Source organism: Schistocerca serialis, chromosome 9, assembly GCF_023864345.2.
Source record: "Schistocerca serialis cubense isolate TAMUIC-IGC-003099 chromosome 9, iqSchSeri2.2, whole genome shotgun sequence".
Lineage (NCBI taxonomy): Eukaryota > Metazoa > Arthropoda > Insecta > Orthoptera > Acrididae > Schistocerca > Schistocerca serialis.
In genome coordinates, this window is record NC_064646.1 from 415,788,324 (window position 1) to 415,803,585 (window position 15,262).

General features: G+C 39.7%; 1 protein-coding gene across 1 annotated transcript in view; it reads right to left on the bottom strand.

The window, feature by feature from the left end:
• The window catches only part of LOC126418626 (protein HGH1 homolog), an 81,455-nt gene extending 66,495 nt beyond the window's left edge, over nucleotides 1–14,960 (bottom strand). Inside the window, exons 1-3 of the mRNA XM_050085471.1 lie at nucleotides 14,794–14,960; nucleotides 14,524–14,708; nucleotides 789–1,057 (exon numbers count right to left, since the gene is read on the bottom strand). Of these exons, the coding sequence (XP_049941428.1) occupies nucleotides 789–1,057; nucleotides 14,524–14,708; nucleotides 14,794–14,890 (551 nt within the window). The 5' untranslated portion in view covers nucleotides 14,891–14,960. The remainder of the gene's footprint in view (nucleotides 1–788; nucleotides 1,058–14,523; nucleotides 14,709–14,793) is intronic.
• Nucleotides 14,961–15,262: the final 302 nt, after the last annotated feature.

Genomic DNA, 15,262 nt, shown 5'->3' on the forward strand with positions numbered 1-15,262 from the left:
GGAGTCCCAAAAAGATGTTGCTGAGACCAGAATCAAAGTTTTATCATACTACACTGAATGTCCAGTGAAAATACAGTGTTCAGCAATAATGGACTTGCTTGGTTGCAAAAAGTGAGAGCAACACTGATGTTCAGTGCAGCATTCTTTCACAGTTCATATAGTCTGTCCTATATAAGCCATACCACATTGGCAAGATATTTTGTGAATTCCAGCCTTCCACAATAACACGTTGCCCTTCACTGACCGCAAAAAGATTTGCAAACCTTAGAGATGGACAGAAAATCAGTTTCACCTGAAATTTATGGAGGATTCTTGCTATTTTAAATGAAATGTTTCTCACGAAAGGAAGAAAAGATAAAGACTTTGCTCGTGTGTGTACTTCTCTTTATTTGCTTCCTGATTCTTGGTTTTTAACAATGCCCTGTTAATCTGCCACACGGAATATCCAATTTTTCCTAAACAATGCCTTTGTGTGGGCGAGCTCTTTCGACAAACCATCTAGATTTGAGACAGTGTGAGTTTCTATGTACAAGTGTTTCAAGCACACTCACAGTTAGCAGTGGGTGATGACAACTTGAAACTTGCAAATACAAATTAGTTTGAGTAGGCTTATGATAAACTGAGTTTTAAAGTTCACATTGCAGCACCTTGTTTATCGCAGTGTTAAGTCTCTGTAAACAGCTGGTCCTGGAATTCTGATTTTCAATTCATTATACTGAATGGGCATGAAAGATATAGAATAATCATCAGTAACTATATTTGATAAGTCACTGGAAACAATCACTTACCTGCGAACAGTAGGTGACTGGCTCAGATTTGAGAAGACTGGTCCCAAGTAATGTAGATTTGCACCTTTTTTGTTGTATGTCTGGTTTGTAAAGACAGTAACAATACGATCAACAGGCACTCCAGATGCCTCCATAAGCTGTACAACTTGTTCGACATTTGCCCGATATCGTGTCAAATTTGAAAGGATAATGCATGATGGATCTGCAACTGCCGATTCTGCGTCAAGTATTTGTGACAATACAGCTACTATGATGTCACTCGGGCCTTCCTTGAAGGAAAAATTGGTCTTAGTCAGCAAAAGCCATACCATACAAACAAAAATGCACTTCACTGGTAATTTCCAACATGTGACTCCTAAACACACAAACATCACAAAGTACTATAATTTATTGTGCACTATGTGATCAAAAGTATCCGGACACTCCCAAAATCATACATTTTTCACATTAGGTGCATTGCACTGCCACCTACTGCCAGGTACTCCATATCAGTGACCTCAGCAGTCATTAGACATTGTGAGAGAGCAGAAGGGGTGCTCCACGGAAATCACAGACTTCGAACGTGGTCAGGTGATTGGGTGTCAATTGTGTCATACATCTGTATGCAAGATTTCCACACTCCTAAAGATCCCTAGGTCCACTGTTTCCAATGTGATAGTGAAGTGGAAATGCAAACAGATGCGTACAGCACAAAAGCATACAGGCCGACTTCGTCTGTTGACTGAAAGAGACAGCCAACAGTTGAAGAGGGTCATAATGTGTAATAGGCAGACATCTATCCAGAACATCACATAGGAATTCCAAACTGCATCAGGATCCACTGCAAGTACTTTGACAGTTAGGTGGGAGGTGAGAAAACTCATCGTTGAGCGGCTGCTCATAAGCCACACATCACGCCAGTAAATGCCAAACAACACCTTGCTTGGTGTAAGGAGAGTATACATTGGACGATTGAAAAGTGAAAAAACATTGTGTTGAGTGATGAATCACGGTGCACAATGTGGCAATCTGATGGCAGGGTGTGGGTAGGGCAAATGCCAAGTGAACGGCAACTGCCAGCGCGCGTAGTGCCAACAGTAAAATTCGGATGCGGTAGTATTATGGGGTGGTCGTGTTTTTCATGGAGGGGGCTTGCACGCCTTGTTATTTCGCATGGTACTATCACAGCACAGGCCTACATTGATGTTTTAAGCACCTTCTTGCTTCCCATTCGGGGATGGCGACTGTATCTTTCAACAAGATCGAGCACCTGTTCACAATGCACAGCCTGTGGCGGAGTGGTTACACAACAATAACATCCCTGTAATGGACTAGCCTGCACAGAATCCTGACCTGAATCCTACAGAACGTCTTTGGGATGCTTTGGAACGCCGACTTCATGTCACGCCTCACCAACTGACATCAATACCTCTTCTTAGTGCAGCACTCCATGAAGAATGGTCTACCATTCCCCAAGAAACCTTCCAACATCTGACTGAATGTCTGCCTGTGAGAGTGGAAGCTGTCATCAAGGCTAAGGGTGGACCAACACAATACTGAATTCCAGCATTACCGATGGCAGGCGCCATGAACTTTTAAGTCATTTTCAGCCAGGTGTCCGGATACTTTTGATCACATTGTGTATGCACCTTATTGTAAGTGGACTAAATCCTGGCATAATAAACAAGTGCCAATTATTTCATACTGCCTAATCCAATACACTGTATTATACAGGGTGTTTCAAGAAGATTCCTACTATTTCACAAGACATTATCTTCCATATGACTGAAGACAGAAACTTGGAATAAATTCTAACTTGTGCATCAAAACCAAAAGTTTACCTTGATGACAGTTGTAGATCGTCTGTTCACATGGTTGCCATTAGGAATCACCATGATACAGCTAGCACACACCATTACAGAAAATACATACCTGGATTTGTTGGAGATCTGTGTTTTACCACAGTTACAATAAAATGCCAAAAATTTCATTTTTCAACAGGGCAGAGCACCACTGCATTGGTACCGGTAAGTAACAGCACTTCTTGATAATCAGTTGCCTCCATGACGGATCAGCTGTAAGGGGCCACCAAGGTACTCTAATCTCACGTCTCCCTCCTTCTTCTCTTCCTCCTCCTCCTCCTCCTCTCCCCCCTCCCTTCTCGCCCCCCCCCCCCCAATCTATTTTTTTTCTTTTTTTATGGGAGTGGGGGGTTGGATGACAGCCGAGACGTCCCATATCCCTTCAAACAACTTTGGGTGAACTCTGATGCCACACAGCAACAGCAGTAAATGCAGTAATCTCAGACCTGTTCACAAGAGTATGGAACAAGTTTGGCTCTTGTCTGAGTGTCTGCCATGATTCTGATGGAGAGCATATTAAACATTTGTGAAAAATACATGAAGACTTTCACTCTAAACATAAATGGGAAAGGTATCAAATTGTTGGATATGCATGCATGTAAAGGAAATACCCTTCTGACATCAGATGGTTCTTATGAAACCAAAAATTATGCATAGGTTAAAATTCACACCAAGTTCCTATCTTGATTCATGTAAAAGAAATAGTCTTGTGACATTAGGTAAGCTTTTTTGAAACACCCCATATTAGCGATCTGCCACAAAATGAAAATTAACTGTAACACACTGATATGTGACTAAATTCTAAGCAAACAGTAATAAACTTCCAGACTACCATCACACCACAGCATGTCAGTTATGAGGGTTATCCTAAAAGTAAGGTACCCTATCTTTTAAGAAATACAAAAATGCACTGTTTTCTATGATATTTGCATTATTTCGAAGGTTGAATATCAACTTCCTACGTAATCACCATTTCACTTGATGTGTTTTTGTAGACACTGTAACAGTTTTTGTATGCCCATGCCGTACCGACTCCTCACCATCACCATGTCCTCAAGAAAGTGCTGATCATCATCTGTCACCTCATTATTGGAGCTGAATAGCCTTCTGGTCAAATTTTCTTTCAACTTAGGGAACAAGTAGTAGTCACTACATGCGAAGGTCAGACAACAGGGTGTGTGGGTGATGATATTCCATTCACACTTTTGCAGTACAGTGATCAGTTGACAGCAACATGTGGATGAGTATTGTCGTGGAGGATGCAATCACAACTATTACAAATTGGTGAGTGGTCTAATCTTAGACAGTAACTGTGGGTCATGCGGACTATTGTGAGGAGCAGGTCTCACAATTGTTGTGTTTTGTCAGAATGTCTGCCGTGATTCTGATGGAGAGCATATTAAACATTTGTGAAAAATACATGAAGACTTTGACCCTAAACGTTGTGAGTGGTTGGTGGTGGTCCCTGTTTGTCTGTTATTTGCAAAATTCCCCTCCCCCTCCCCTCCTTACAGGCTCACAAGTTTCCTGATCATCAATGAAATGAAAGCATACAGGGAAGTGCCCTGCACAGACCAATCTATTCAGTTGTCTTTCATTGCTGTGTCCACAATATCATAGTAGCTGATTTCTATATGCCTCTACCCAACAGGAAGACCTTTCCTTGATTTTTTATGTTCAGAATAGTGCCATGGTGTCTACATTATTTTCTGTGTTGGGTACAGTTCTTGTATTGACTGGAAGACCTAAGAGCCTGACCAAATGAGAAATTTCTGACTAGAGCAGCTCGTCATCCACTCAACTGCCCTTAAAGCGGCCCATAAATGATCAGACATGCTTGACAAATTTGTTGTTCATGGAGCAAGTGCTTGACAAGCATGTGCATAGATGTTAAAGCAAACAGTTGAGCCTAACCCACAAACAGTTTCCCAGGCGTGGAGTGCTAAGTAGCTGGTATTGCCTGTATGGCCATAACTCTTGTTTCTTTCATGTATATACAGACAGACCCACAATAGAGCAAACGATTGAAAGTTAACAAAGGGCTTCACTTGAAATGCAAGTTTACTGATGACAAATGCTTTTGTATGTAGAAAATTCTTATTGATACAGATAAAGGTTATACTGCACTGGCTTTAACACTGTATGTGGAAAAAAAAGGGAGATGTCAATGGACCAAGGAATGGCTGAAATTGTGAGAGAAGTATACCCATGGAAATCTGCTGCCTGAAATGTTACCCACAGAACATGATGATTGTAGGAACTTGCTACAAATGGACAGTTGGACTTTAATGACTTGCTGGAATCACTTCACCCGGGTATTGAGAAGAAGGGCACAGTTATGCAAAAGTCCATTCCAGCAACTCAAAATTTAAGTATTACTCCGAGTGCTGACTGAGGACCTAAAATTTCAGTTCTGTACTGCACCTAGGGCATTAAGTGGGACAGTTATGCAAATCAGGTATTGCAGTTTCAAAGTCTGGATTTTGTGACAGTTTCACTTTCTGTTTCTTCATTTTGCAGATGTTTATGAGCTAACTTCTGCAACACGTGTTAGATGTCTTCTTTTTTCCTTTTTGTTTGTAACAGCCATGAATTTTTTGTTGTCTGAAGAGGTGGGCTGAGGTGAAATTGATTCCTAACATAAAAATAATCAGATTGCATTCTTGTATGTAAGTCATTATGAACACATCATTATTTTTTTAGCTGACCAATACACAAGACTGTTGGAAAAAATTGCCAGAGATTTTGAAGTCAGATGAATTTTAATAAATGTATTGGTGGTGTTGATGGAAAGCATGTAACTATAAAGAAAGCTAAACATTCTGGGTCAGAGGACCTACTGCAGTGTGCTCACGGTTGCAGCCAATGCAAACTACAGGCTGGTTATGGGGGATGTTGGGACAAATGGAAGAATCACTGATAGGAGAGTATTGAAAAGTACCCCTTTTTGGATGCTATTGCAAAACGAGTTACATATGCCAATAAAACTGCCCAACACAAACAAAAAATTTTAGTTTGTTTTTGTGGGATATGAGGCTTTTTAGCTACAACCCCATCTCCTGAAACCATATAACCAAAACATACTAAATGATGAAAATCAAGTGTATGAGTATTGTTTGTCCAGTGCAAGTTGCAGTGTGGAAAATGTGTTTGGCATTCTAAAGTAAAGATTAAAAATTTTCAGATCACCTATTACTCTGTCGCCAGAGGAAACAAAAACTTTTGTACTGGCTTGTTGCCATTCATATACAGCAACTTATTATGTGACAGGATAATGGTACTCGGCTTGGAGAAGCAGATTTTGAAGATTCCAGTACAGATACTATAATACCAGGAAACTAGTTGAATGAACACAGTGAACTAGTAGAGCTTCACAGAAGTGCAACAGGAAATGCAATATTACAAGCAAAGGAAATTAGAGACAATTTCTGTGAATACTACAATACAGGAGTAGCAGATCCTTGGAAAGAAAAATGATTTCAGTAAATGTAATGTAAGCCTTATATCATTTGCAAATCACACTTATGTAACAATACATGAAGCACTAAATAAACATCTGATGTACAACCTTCTCTCTCTCTCTCTCTCTCTCTCTCTCTCTCTCTCCTGCCCCCCCCCCCCCCCCCCCCTCTGGTACTTATTCTTGCTTCCTCCTCCAATCTGTCTTCCAAAAATTTAAGTTCATAGTAATACTACAGAGCTGGTGCATAAAACTTATCTATGGAAGAACCTGGCACTCTGCTCTTCCTTATTTTCCTACTTTCACATTTAGGACACATATGCAAAATACTGATTTTCTTTTTAACGCTCTCCTCCGTAACACTTCTGTTTCTGTCATTTTTCTGACAGCAAGAGATCTTTTACTTTTGTGCATGTATTCACTGCTGTGTACAGAAAAATAAATTTTAAGGTATATTCCTTCTCAGTCACAAATCACATTTCAGAAACTGCACTATTCACTACACATTTTCAAAAAGAAGAAACACTGATATTAACATCAATAAACACATGCAGTCATTGTCAATTAGTTAGCTAGAGGGCAAACAGCCAATCGCAGCCATCAAGCATGTCGGTCAATGTACAACCGTAGCATGCATGACGGGGGGTAAAATCTCATGAATCCCTGTCCCATTTCTCATCATTCATGTGATACTTGCCAAGCAGGTTCGATCATTTATGGGCCACTTTAGATAGTGTAAAGCTGTGTGCCATGTACACTGCAATTATTAAACTTCAGTTAGATTAACTTTGTGATTGGCATTTCATTGGTGAGGGGCCAGCCAACCATAGTTCTTTCTAAAGCACCATATGCTAATTTTTTAGGTTTGTTCAGAACCTTATCAAATGTGACTGGCTGCATGATGGCAACAATGCCCCTGCTGCTACACTCTGTCAGTCAAGAAACTATTTCATTCAAATTAAAAGAATGGAGAAACTCAAAACACACTCAGAAAAACAACAGTGGGTTCTAGAATGGATACCTGTTTGGGTATATCACCATTCCAAACTGTAAATACACTATGGATAATTGAAATACAATTTTTAAAAAGTAAAAATGTAATTGAAAATATAATTTTTATTGTGTTTTGTCATTTATAAAATCAGTTTGAGCTTTTTATTTAACCATAACAGTGACTTAATAAAGCCCTGATTGGCAATACTAAATTCTGTCACTGCTAATCTCATTAGACATTATTGTGCTTTGATCTTGCACAGTCTTGACACCTGTCTGATTTTAAATAGCTGCTTGCAAAGCATTCAGTAATTTTATTGTATGTCAATGGCTGTAACAGTGATAAGATCCTCAGTGCATATTTCATCATGAGAAAAGGACATCTCATTGAGTGTGGCATGTCATCTGTCTCAGTGGATACAATGGGTCTCAGGATGGTTTGACAGACACCACTTATCAGTCTGATCATGGTGAACAGCATAGAGTAGTTCAATATGTCTGCCTTCCAAATTCATACAGTGTGCAAATATATTCAAATCAGATCTGAACAAAGGTCTTGTAAAACTTATTAGTTCCCTAAACTCATTTGCTTATGCACTTCTTTCTGATGTAACTCCATGATATGTGGCAGTCATATCAATTTATCATGGAACTTAAGATCCAAAAATCTTATCAGCTTATTAAAATTAAAATTCAAACAGCTATCACTAATGTAGAGTTTCACTAATTTAAAAGACACTGAGAATCATTAAAATCTATCCAAAATGATTTCTTTTATTACAAGATATCCGACAGAATATCACCAATCCTATAATGAAAATAGCGTTCATTCTGGGTGTTACAATCCCAAGTTCAATGGCAGTGCTCATCAAGGGTGCAAGTAACTGTCAATTGGGAATACTGTGTGGGCTGATAGAGTAATTTTCCACTTTTTATTGTGTTCCACTTGCTATTTGTGCTTTCTTTTTGTTCACTGGTAAACTGTAAGCAAAGCATGGACACAAATTATGGGGGAGAAGGTGATTACCCAGGAGGAAATCCAGCACTAGCTTGATCAGGTAGCTCAACTGCAAGCAGATAATATTGACTTGCATCAGGAGTTAGAGAGGCTGTGGGAAGAGAGCTGGGAATGATGTTTGCCTAGTATTTCCTTACCCATGCTAGATGTTACCAATGCCACACTAGTGACTGCTTTTTTAGGTAAGGAATGCCGAAACATCATCCCATGATGATGTTTTGGCATTTGTAGACAGCCTACATACACACACAAAATTAGGAGGATGGAATGATCAGCAATTATTGCATTGGGCTTAATACAGGATGCAAAGCCAAATCTTATGTGCTGTGAAAAGTTATGAGAAGATCATTCCTCCAGGATATGCAAGAAGCATTACTGGAATGCTATCGGAGATAAAATACACCCAAGGTACTATTGAGAAAAGTTGAATAGTATACCTCAGAGACAAGGAGTCCATAGAAAATTCTGTGGACAGAATTACTAAAACTACTATCAATACTTATGAACTTACAGACAATGATACAGTTAACGAGCCGTTCAACATGAAGTAGAACAAAGAGTGGCCAACACATTTCAATAGAGCTTTGCCTGCTGAAGTTTCCTTTAAGGTATGACCAGAGTTTCTGAAATCATTGCATGAAGCTGTCACAACTGCAAAGGTCTAGGCACAAATAGAGACAGTGATCAGATAAAATGAGAGACTCAGATTTTTGTGTGTGAGCAAGGCAGGTGGACAAAATGTGGATTTCATACTCAGCTGTTAAACAGCAATAGAAAAATTGCAACAACTATGCTGTATTATCCTTGACTTTAAGCACAGGAAACCTTTGAGGAATCAAAGGCAGATTATTGAATGATTGGCTCTGTAAGAGGAGGAATAGGCATGTTTCTGTTGAACAGGGGGTTACGGGTATCTGTGGCAAGTCAAGATGTAGTTTTGAGTACAAAATTCAGACACATGTCATTATAGACTGTGGTGAAGCACATGGAGATAATGGGCACACACTCAGTTTGGCATCAGTGAACTTAAAAACAGAAGTGAAAGATTTCCATGCTTGTGAGGAATTACTTCCTTGAGATAGCAGCAGCTATGATGTATACTGCTGAAACTGATCTCAAATGCCATATAGCAGAGCTTGACTGAAATCACTCCATTTAATTACTACTGCTGAAAATATGGAATTGCTCCCAGACACACCGATAGGCCAGCGTAGGCCACTCAAATTGCATGCCCAGTCCCTTAGAACCATCTCATGGGACATAGTAGCACAAAGTAGAACAAAACTAGTCTGGGAAAACACAGGAGCAGATTTTCAAGCCAATACCTTGAGTGCAGTGGCACCTTTACCAAACAATAAGGAACTGGACAAGACGCAATGCTTTGCATGCTGTATTGTATGTGTAAGAGGTTGATGAGAGTCAGGTAGTGCCCTTTGGCACAAGTAATTTCAGTTCAGTAGAGGTAGAGCTGTAATGACATGAACTGGTATACAACCTACATACATACTCCACAGTGTGGTGTATGGTAGAGGGTATTCTGTACCACCACTAGTCACTTCCTTTCCTGTCCCACTCGCAAACGGTGTAAGGGAAAAATGGCTGCCTATATGCCTCCATACGAGCCCTAACTTCTCTTGTCTTGTCTTCGCAATCTTTGCATGAAATGTACATCAGTGACTGTAGCATCACTCTGGAGTTGCCTACAAATGCACTTTCTCAATATTTTTTGCAAAATTACTCTTGTCGTCTCTCCAGTGATTCTCATTCAACTTCACAAAGCAACTTCATTAACACTCACATGTAAATCTAACCTACTGCTAACAAATCTAACAGCGTGTCTCTGAATTGCTTCAATGTCTTCCTTTAATATGATCTGATGGGGACGACAAACATTCAAGCAGTACTCAAGAATGGGTTGACATGCATTTGTAGATGAACTACACCTTCTTGATGAGCTATACCTTCTCAAACCTCTCCCAATAAACCTGTCAACCACTCACCCTCCCTACTACCATCCTTACATGTTAATTCCACTTCAAATCACTTTGCAAAATTATGCCTGGATACTTCATTACCGTGACTGGGTTAAACACAACACAACTAATGCTGCATGCGAATATTATGGGTTTCTTTCTCCTACAAACCTGTGTTGAACATTACAGGACTGGTTTTCCTACTCAACTGCATTAACTTACATTCTTCCACATGTAGATCAAGCAGACATTCATCACACCAAATAGAAATTCTGTGAGAGTCATACTGTATCCTCCTTTAGTCATTCAATAATGATACTTTTCCATATACTACAGTGTCATCAGTAAACATTTACAGATTGCTGCTTGTCCTATCTGTGAGATCATCTATATATATAGAGAACAAGAACAGTACTATTACACTACCCTGAGGAACTCCTTATGATACCTTTCTCTCTGACTAACACTCGCTGTCAAGAACAACATACTGGGTTCTGTAACTTAAGTCTTCAAATCACTCACATATCTGGGTATATATTCAATACCCTTCCTTCGTTAACAGTTTGCAGAGGGATGTTGTGTCATATGCTTTCCGAAAGCATGGTTTGCAGGATATCATGTGAGAAAATAGCAAGCTGAATATTGCACGAGCATTGTTTTCTAAATTTGTGCTGATTATGGACAGAAGCTTTTCTGCCTCAAGAAAATGTATTATATTCGAACTTAGAATACATTCAAAAATCCTGCAGCATACTGATGTTAAGGATTTGAGTCTGTAATTTCGCAGGCCCATTCTTTTACCCTTCTTACATACAGGAGTCATCTCCTGTATTTGGCACTTTGCACTGGGGGAGAGATTCATGACAATGCAATACAAGGAAGAAGTGAATGCCGCAGAGTACTCTCTGTAAAACTAAATTGGGATTCTATCCAATCCTGATAACATCTGTTTCCAACTATTTAAGTTGCTCTACACCTGGGATGGCTATTACTATGTTCTCTGTCTGTGCAACAGTAACAATTATATGTCTGTACAGTCCTACTGTGTGAATGTTTTCTTCCTTCTTACTGGCTTTATTAGCTTTAGTGATCATCGTCACTATGATGACATCATGATCACCCATATCTACAGTGACACTGTTGATAAGGTAAGGTCTGTTTGTAGCTACAAGGTCTAAAATATTTCCACTGTGTGCAAGTTCTCAAACAACCAGCTCAAGCCAGAGGAACAGGAAGAGGAAGTTTTGAACAGAGAGTTAAAATATACAGTATTCAAAGCAGGACAATCTGTAAATGTAGTTACACTGTGGGATTTGATTAATATTGGAGCGGATGCAGGAGAGAGTGTCCAATTTGTTTCTCCACCACAACAAAAACAAAATGGTTGATTGATTTGGGGGACAGGACCAAACAGCGAAGTCATTGGTCCCATCAAATTATGGAAGGATGGGGAAGGAAGTCAGTCATGCCCTTTCAAAGGAACCATCCCGGCACTTGCCTGAAAAAAATTTAGGGAAGTCACGGAAAACCTAAATCAGGATCGCCAGGCATGTGTTTGAACTGCCGTCATCCCAAATGTGAGTCCAGTGTTCTAACCAATGTGCCACTTTACTCAGTTTCCTAGGGGTATTCCTTTAGTTACACATTGGCTTCTAGACAATTTGAATGGGTCTATATTAAGTGTTGTTATAGTTCACTGAGTGGTGACAGGGTTCCTATCACTGAACTTACTGTAGATGTTATGTCAGTCAATGCTCACAAAATTGTTTAGAGCTTGTGCTAGTTTCGTCTGTCTAGGCATTGCCAATATCCTACAAATATCTCTCGGCTGATGGCTGCATCAAAACATGCTAGGAGTCATGATTTTATTGAGGATTGTACTAGATGAGGCTCCTTCTGTGGTTTTGGCACAGCGATTGGCTAAGCAATGTTTACAGGCTATTGATAACGTCTACACAGAGGAAAACCAGTACAGCCACTGAACTTATTTGTGAACATTGTCTGAAATAAACTTAACGGTGAAATCTACTGTCCTCACTGACTCCCTCAGCCAATGTCACAGTAAAAATGACCAAATAATTGGTTTAGAAGAGTTGATTATGACCAACATTTTGACGATATAATGGGTAAAATATCTGACTCCTCATATTCAATGCATTGGTATTTCTTAAGCATGAACATCATTAAGTTGTACAGTGATATTTTCTTGACAATAAGTATAAAGATTAAGTTTCTACGATTTGCCTGTTAATGTATATCCTGACTCGTTCTGCATCCCTGAAGGTTCACCTTATTGATTGAATCAACAGAACATGATGAATGAAATACAATCCTGTGCATCTATTTTCTTAATGTTTTTGTAAACAAGAGTAACCTATCCCCTTCTCTGTTGCACTGTACAACATGTTCATGTCTCACTAACACACGGGGTGGTTATAATTAAACTTTTGCTTCCTGACAGGAACCCATGAAAAAACACATGAATGTAGAATAATGAAACTTTGTGGAAACACTTGTAATGACATCTGGAAGAGAAATAATGAATAAACCATTGAAAGAAACACATTTTAATTTACTCATGAGAGGTTAGCATTTGTTAACTGCATACCATGTTAACATTCCATGTTGCTAAATGTGATGACCATTTTCAGTCATAACAGCCTGGAACCACACTAGAGTTGCACTGTTATGACCCAAAACATCTCTGGTGGGATGTTGCCTTTATCTCCATTGCTATGATCATCTTCAAATTCCAATGTGTGTTAGTGTCCTGTTTTTAAACCCTGTCCTTTGGGTAACCCCACAGCCAGAAATCACTCAAGTTCAGATTTAGTTATCTTGGTGGCCACAGCGTTCGGAATGGTTTACAAAGCAACTGAGTGACCTCTTAAGCAATATGAGGCAGAGCTCCACCATGCACCAAAACAGCTGAGTCCAAAGTACCAGGGATCACATGTTGGCAAAGCAGATCACAGTAACGTGCCGTTCATGTTGCATGTCCTTGGCAACTGAGTTCCTCAAAGAAAACGGACCAACCATGAACTGTGCTGTGAAGCCACACCACACAGGGACACGTTCTCCAGGAAGAGGAATTGCATGAACATTATTAATGGTGATGATCCCCAAATGCAACAGCTGTGGGAGTTCACTGTCCCCCAGTCAGTGTAAAGTGTACTTCACCATTCCACAAAATTCCAAGACCACATGTCATCAACTTCAACTTTTGCAAGAAACATCAGAGCAAAGTCTACTCAAATGTCTGCATGATGCATCAAAAGTTCGTTAGTAATACGAAGTTCATACGTATACCAATTCACAACTATTCAATTTACTTTTCGAATGGTATACCATGGAATGTTTAGCTGTCACAACACAGCTCGTGCGCTGCTTACAGATTGCATCCAGCATTCTCAGCCATGGCAACACTAAATTCTTCAACAATCTGCGGTGCAAATGACCATCTGCCTCCAGGAGCAATTCCCAAATTGCCAGTTAATTCAAACGTCTAAATCATGTTGTTGAACCTGTTGAAAGAGGACATCTCTGTATGCCTTTAATATGATGATACTTCCAAAGACCAGCAGTAGGCTTACTATTGCTCTTTCGATAAAACAGCTTTATGAATACTGTAAAGCAATGCTCGCATTGTGCCGAACAATGCAGATAGTCTGCAAGTGTAATGCATCTGACACTTGTGTTTCAGCCCTATGTTGCCACACCGTACCAGCATCTAACAGCAAATCTTGACACTAACACTACTAACAATGCAAATCATTCCTATAAAGTCAGGTACCCATACATTAACTTGTTTTCCACATACAATGGTTCAAGTACTGGTAGCAAAAGTTTAAATATAACTGCCCTGTATAAGAAAATACCAAAAGAATGTGTCTGGAATGCAAAGTAGTAATAAGTTGAGAGTAATTTAAATCTGGGGTAGACGTTAACAGCCTCGTCAACTGTTAAATGTGAGATGGTGAAGAGAACACTGGTGACAAAACAAACAACATGATGGAAGTAAGCACTTAACATAGAAGACATGAGGCCACCAGCTAAAATAATTTTAAAGCTTGGTCAAGATGGTTGTAGAAGCTTCATTCGCCTACTAACTTACAATACATAGTAAAATACAGTGATAATTATATGTTGAACATGACATTCAAAAGTTCTGAAGCGGAAGCAAGAACGATCGTAAGAGCCAAACAGTTTATTTTACAGCTGCTCTTTCTCGCAAGAACTGCGTAGAGGCTTTACATGCAACTGTTCTTAATAGTTGTTTTCACGACAGAGTATGTTACAGCTTTTGTCCGTCCAGATTTACCCTTATGCATTGATCACTGCAACATCTACCTCTAACGTCGAAATTCCGCTTCATAAACAGTGTGTGAGTAATCACATTCTTGAAATTGAAACAAAAATAGGCACAGCACATAACAAATAAAATGACTACCTTGTCAGGGCACTTAAAATTCAATAAGGTTTTTGAACATGACTCGTCTGCTGACAGATTAATTAACGCTAAACATGCGTCTTTCGCAACGCTTGTGTTATCACTTGCGGTCAACTTGAGCAAAGAGCCAATTATTTCTGGCACCGCACTCAGAGCTTTTCGGCCTTCATCAGTGCCGGTAAGACCTAAAGTTAAAAAAAAAGACAAGTTAACACCATTGTACATGCCCATTACTTTCAAGAATTTTGGCTTGTATAGACCAAGTCTCACCTAATACATATTGCAGCGAAATTTTCTTCACATCTATGCGCGAGTCACTCCGTAAAAATATTGCTACCTCATTTAGCTCCTTTATATTACTGCCCATACTGAACAATTTTCTATTGGTTATGTTTACAAAATACACATTTTTTTTAACCCACACAATGTACTCGCGCAAAGATATTCACACATGACTGCAGATATTCCACAGAACACCTTTAGTGCAAGCCCATATTAAAGATTGGGTGTTTGATTTGGGGGAAAGGACCAAACAGCGAGATCATGGGTCCCATCGGGTTAGGGAAGGATGGGGAGGGAAACCGGCCGTGTCCTCCAAAGGAACCACTCCGGCATTTGCTTGAAGCGATTTAGAGACTCACGAGAAACCTAAATCCCGGACGCGGGTTTGAACCGTCGTCTTCACGAATACGAATTCAGTGTGCTAACCACAGCGCTGCCTCTTTCGATTCCCATGATA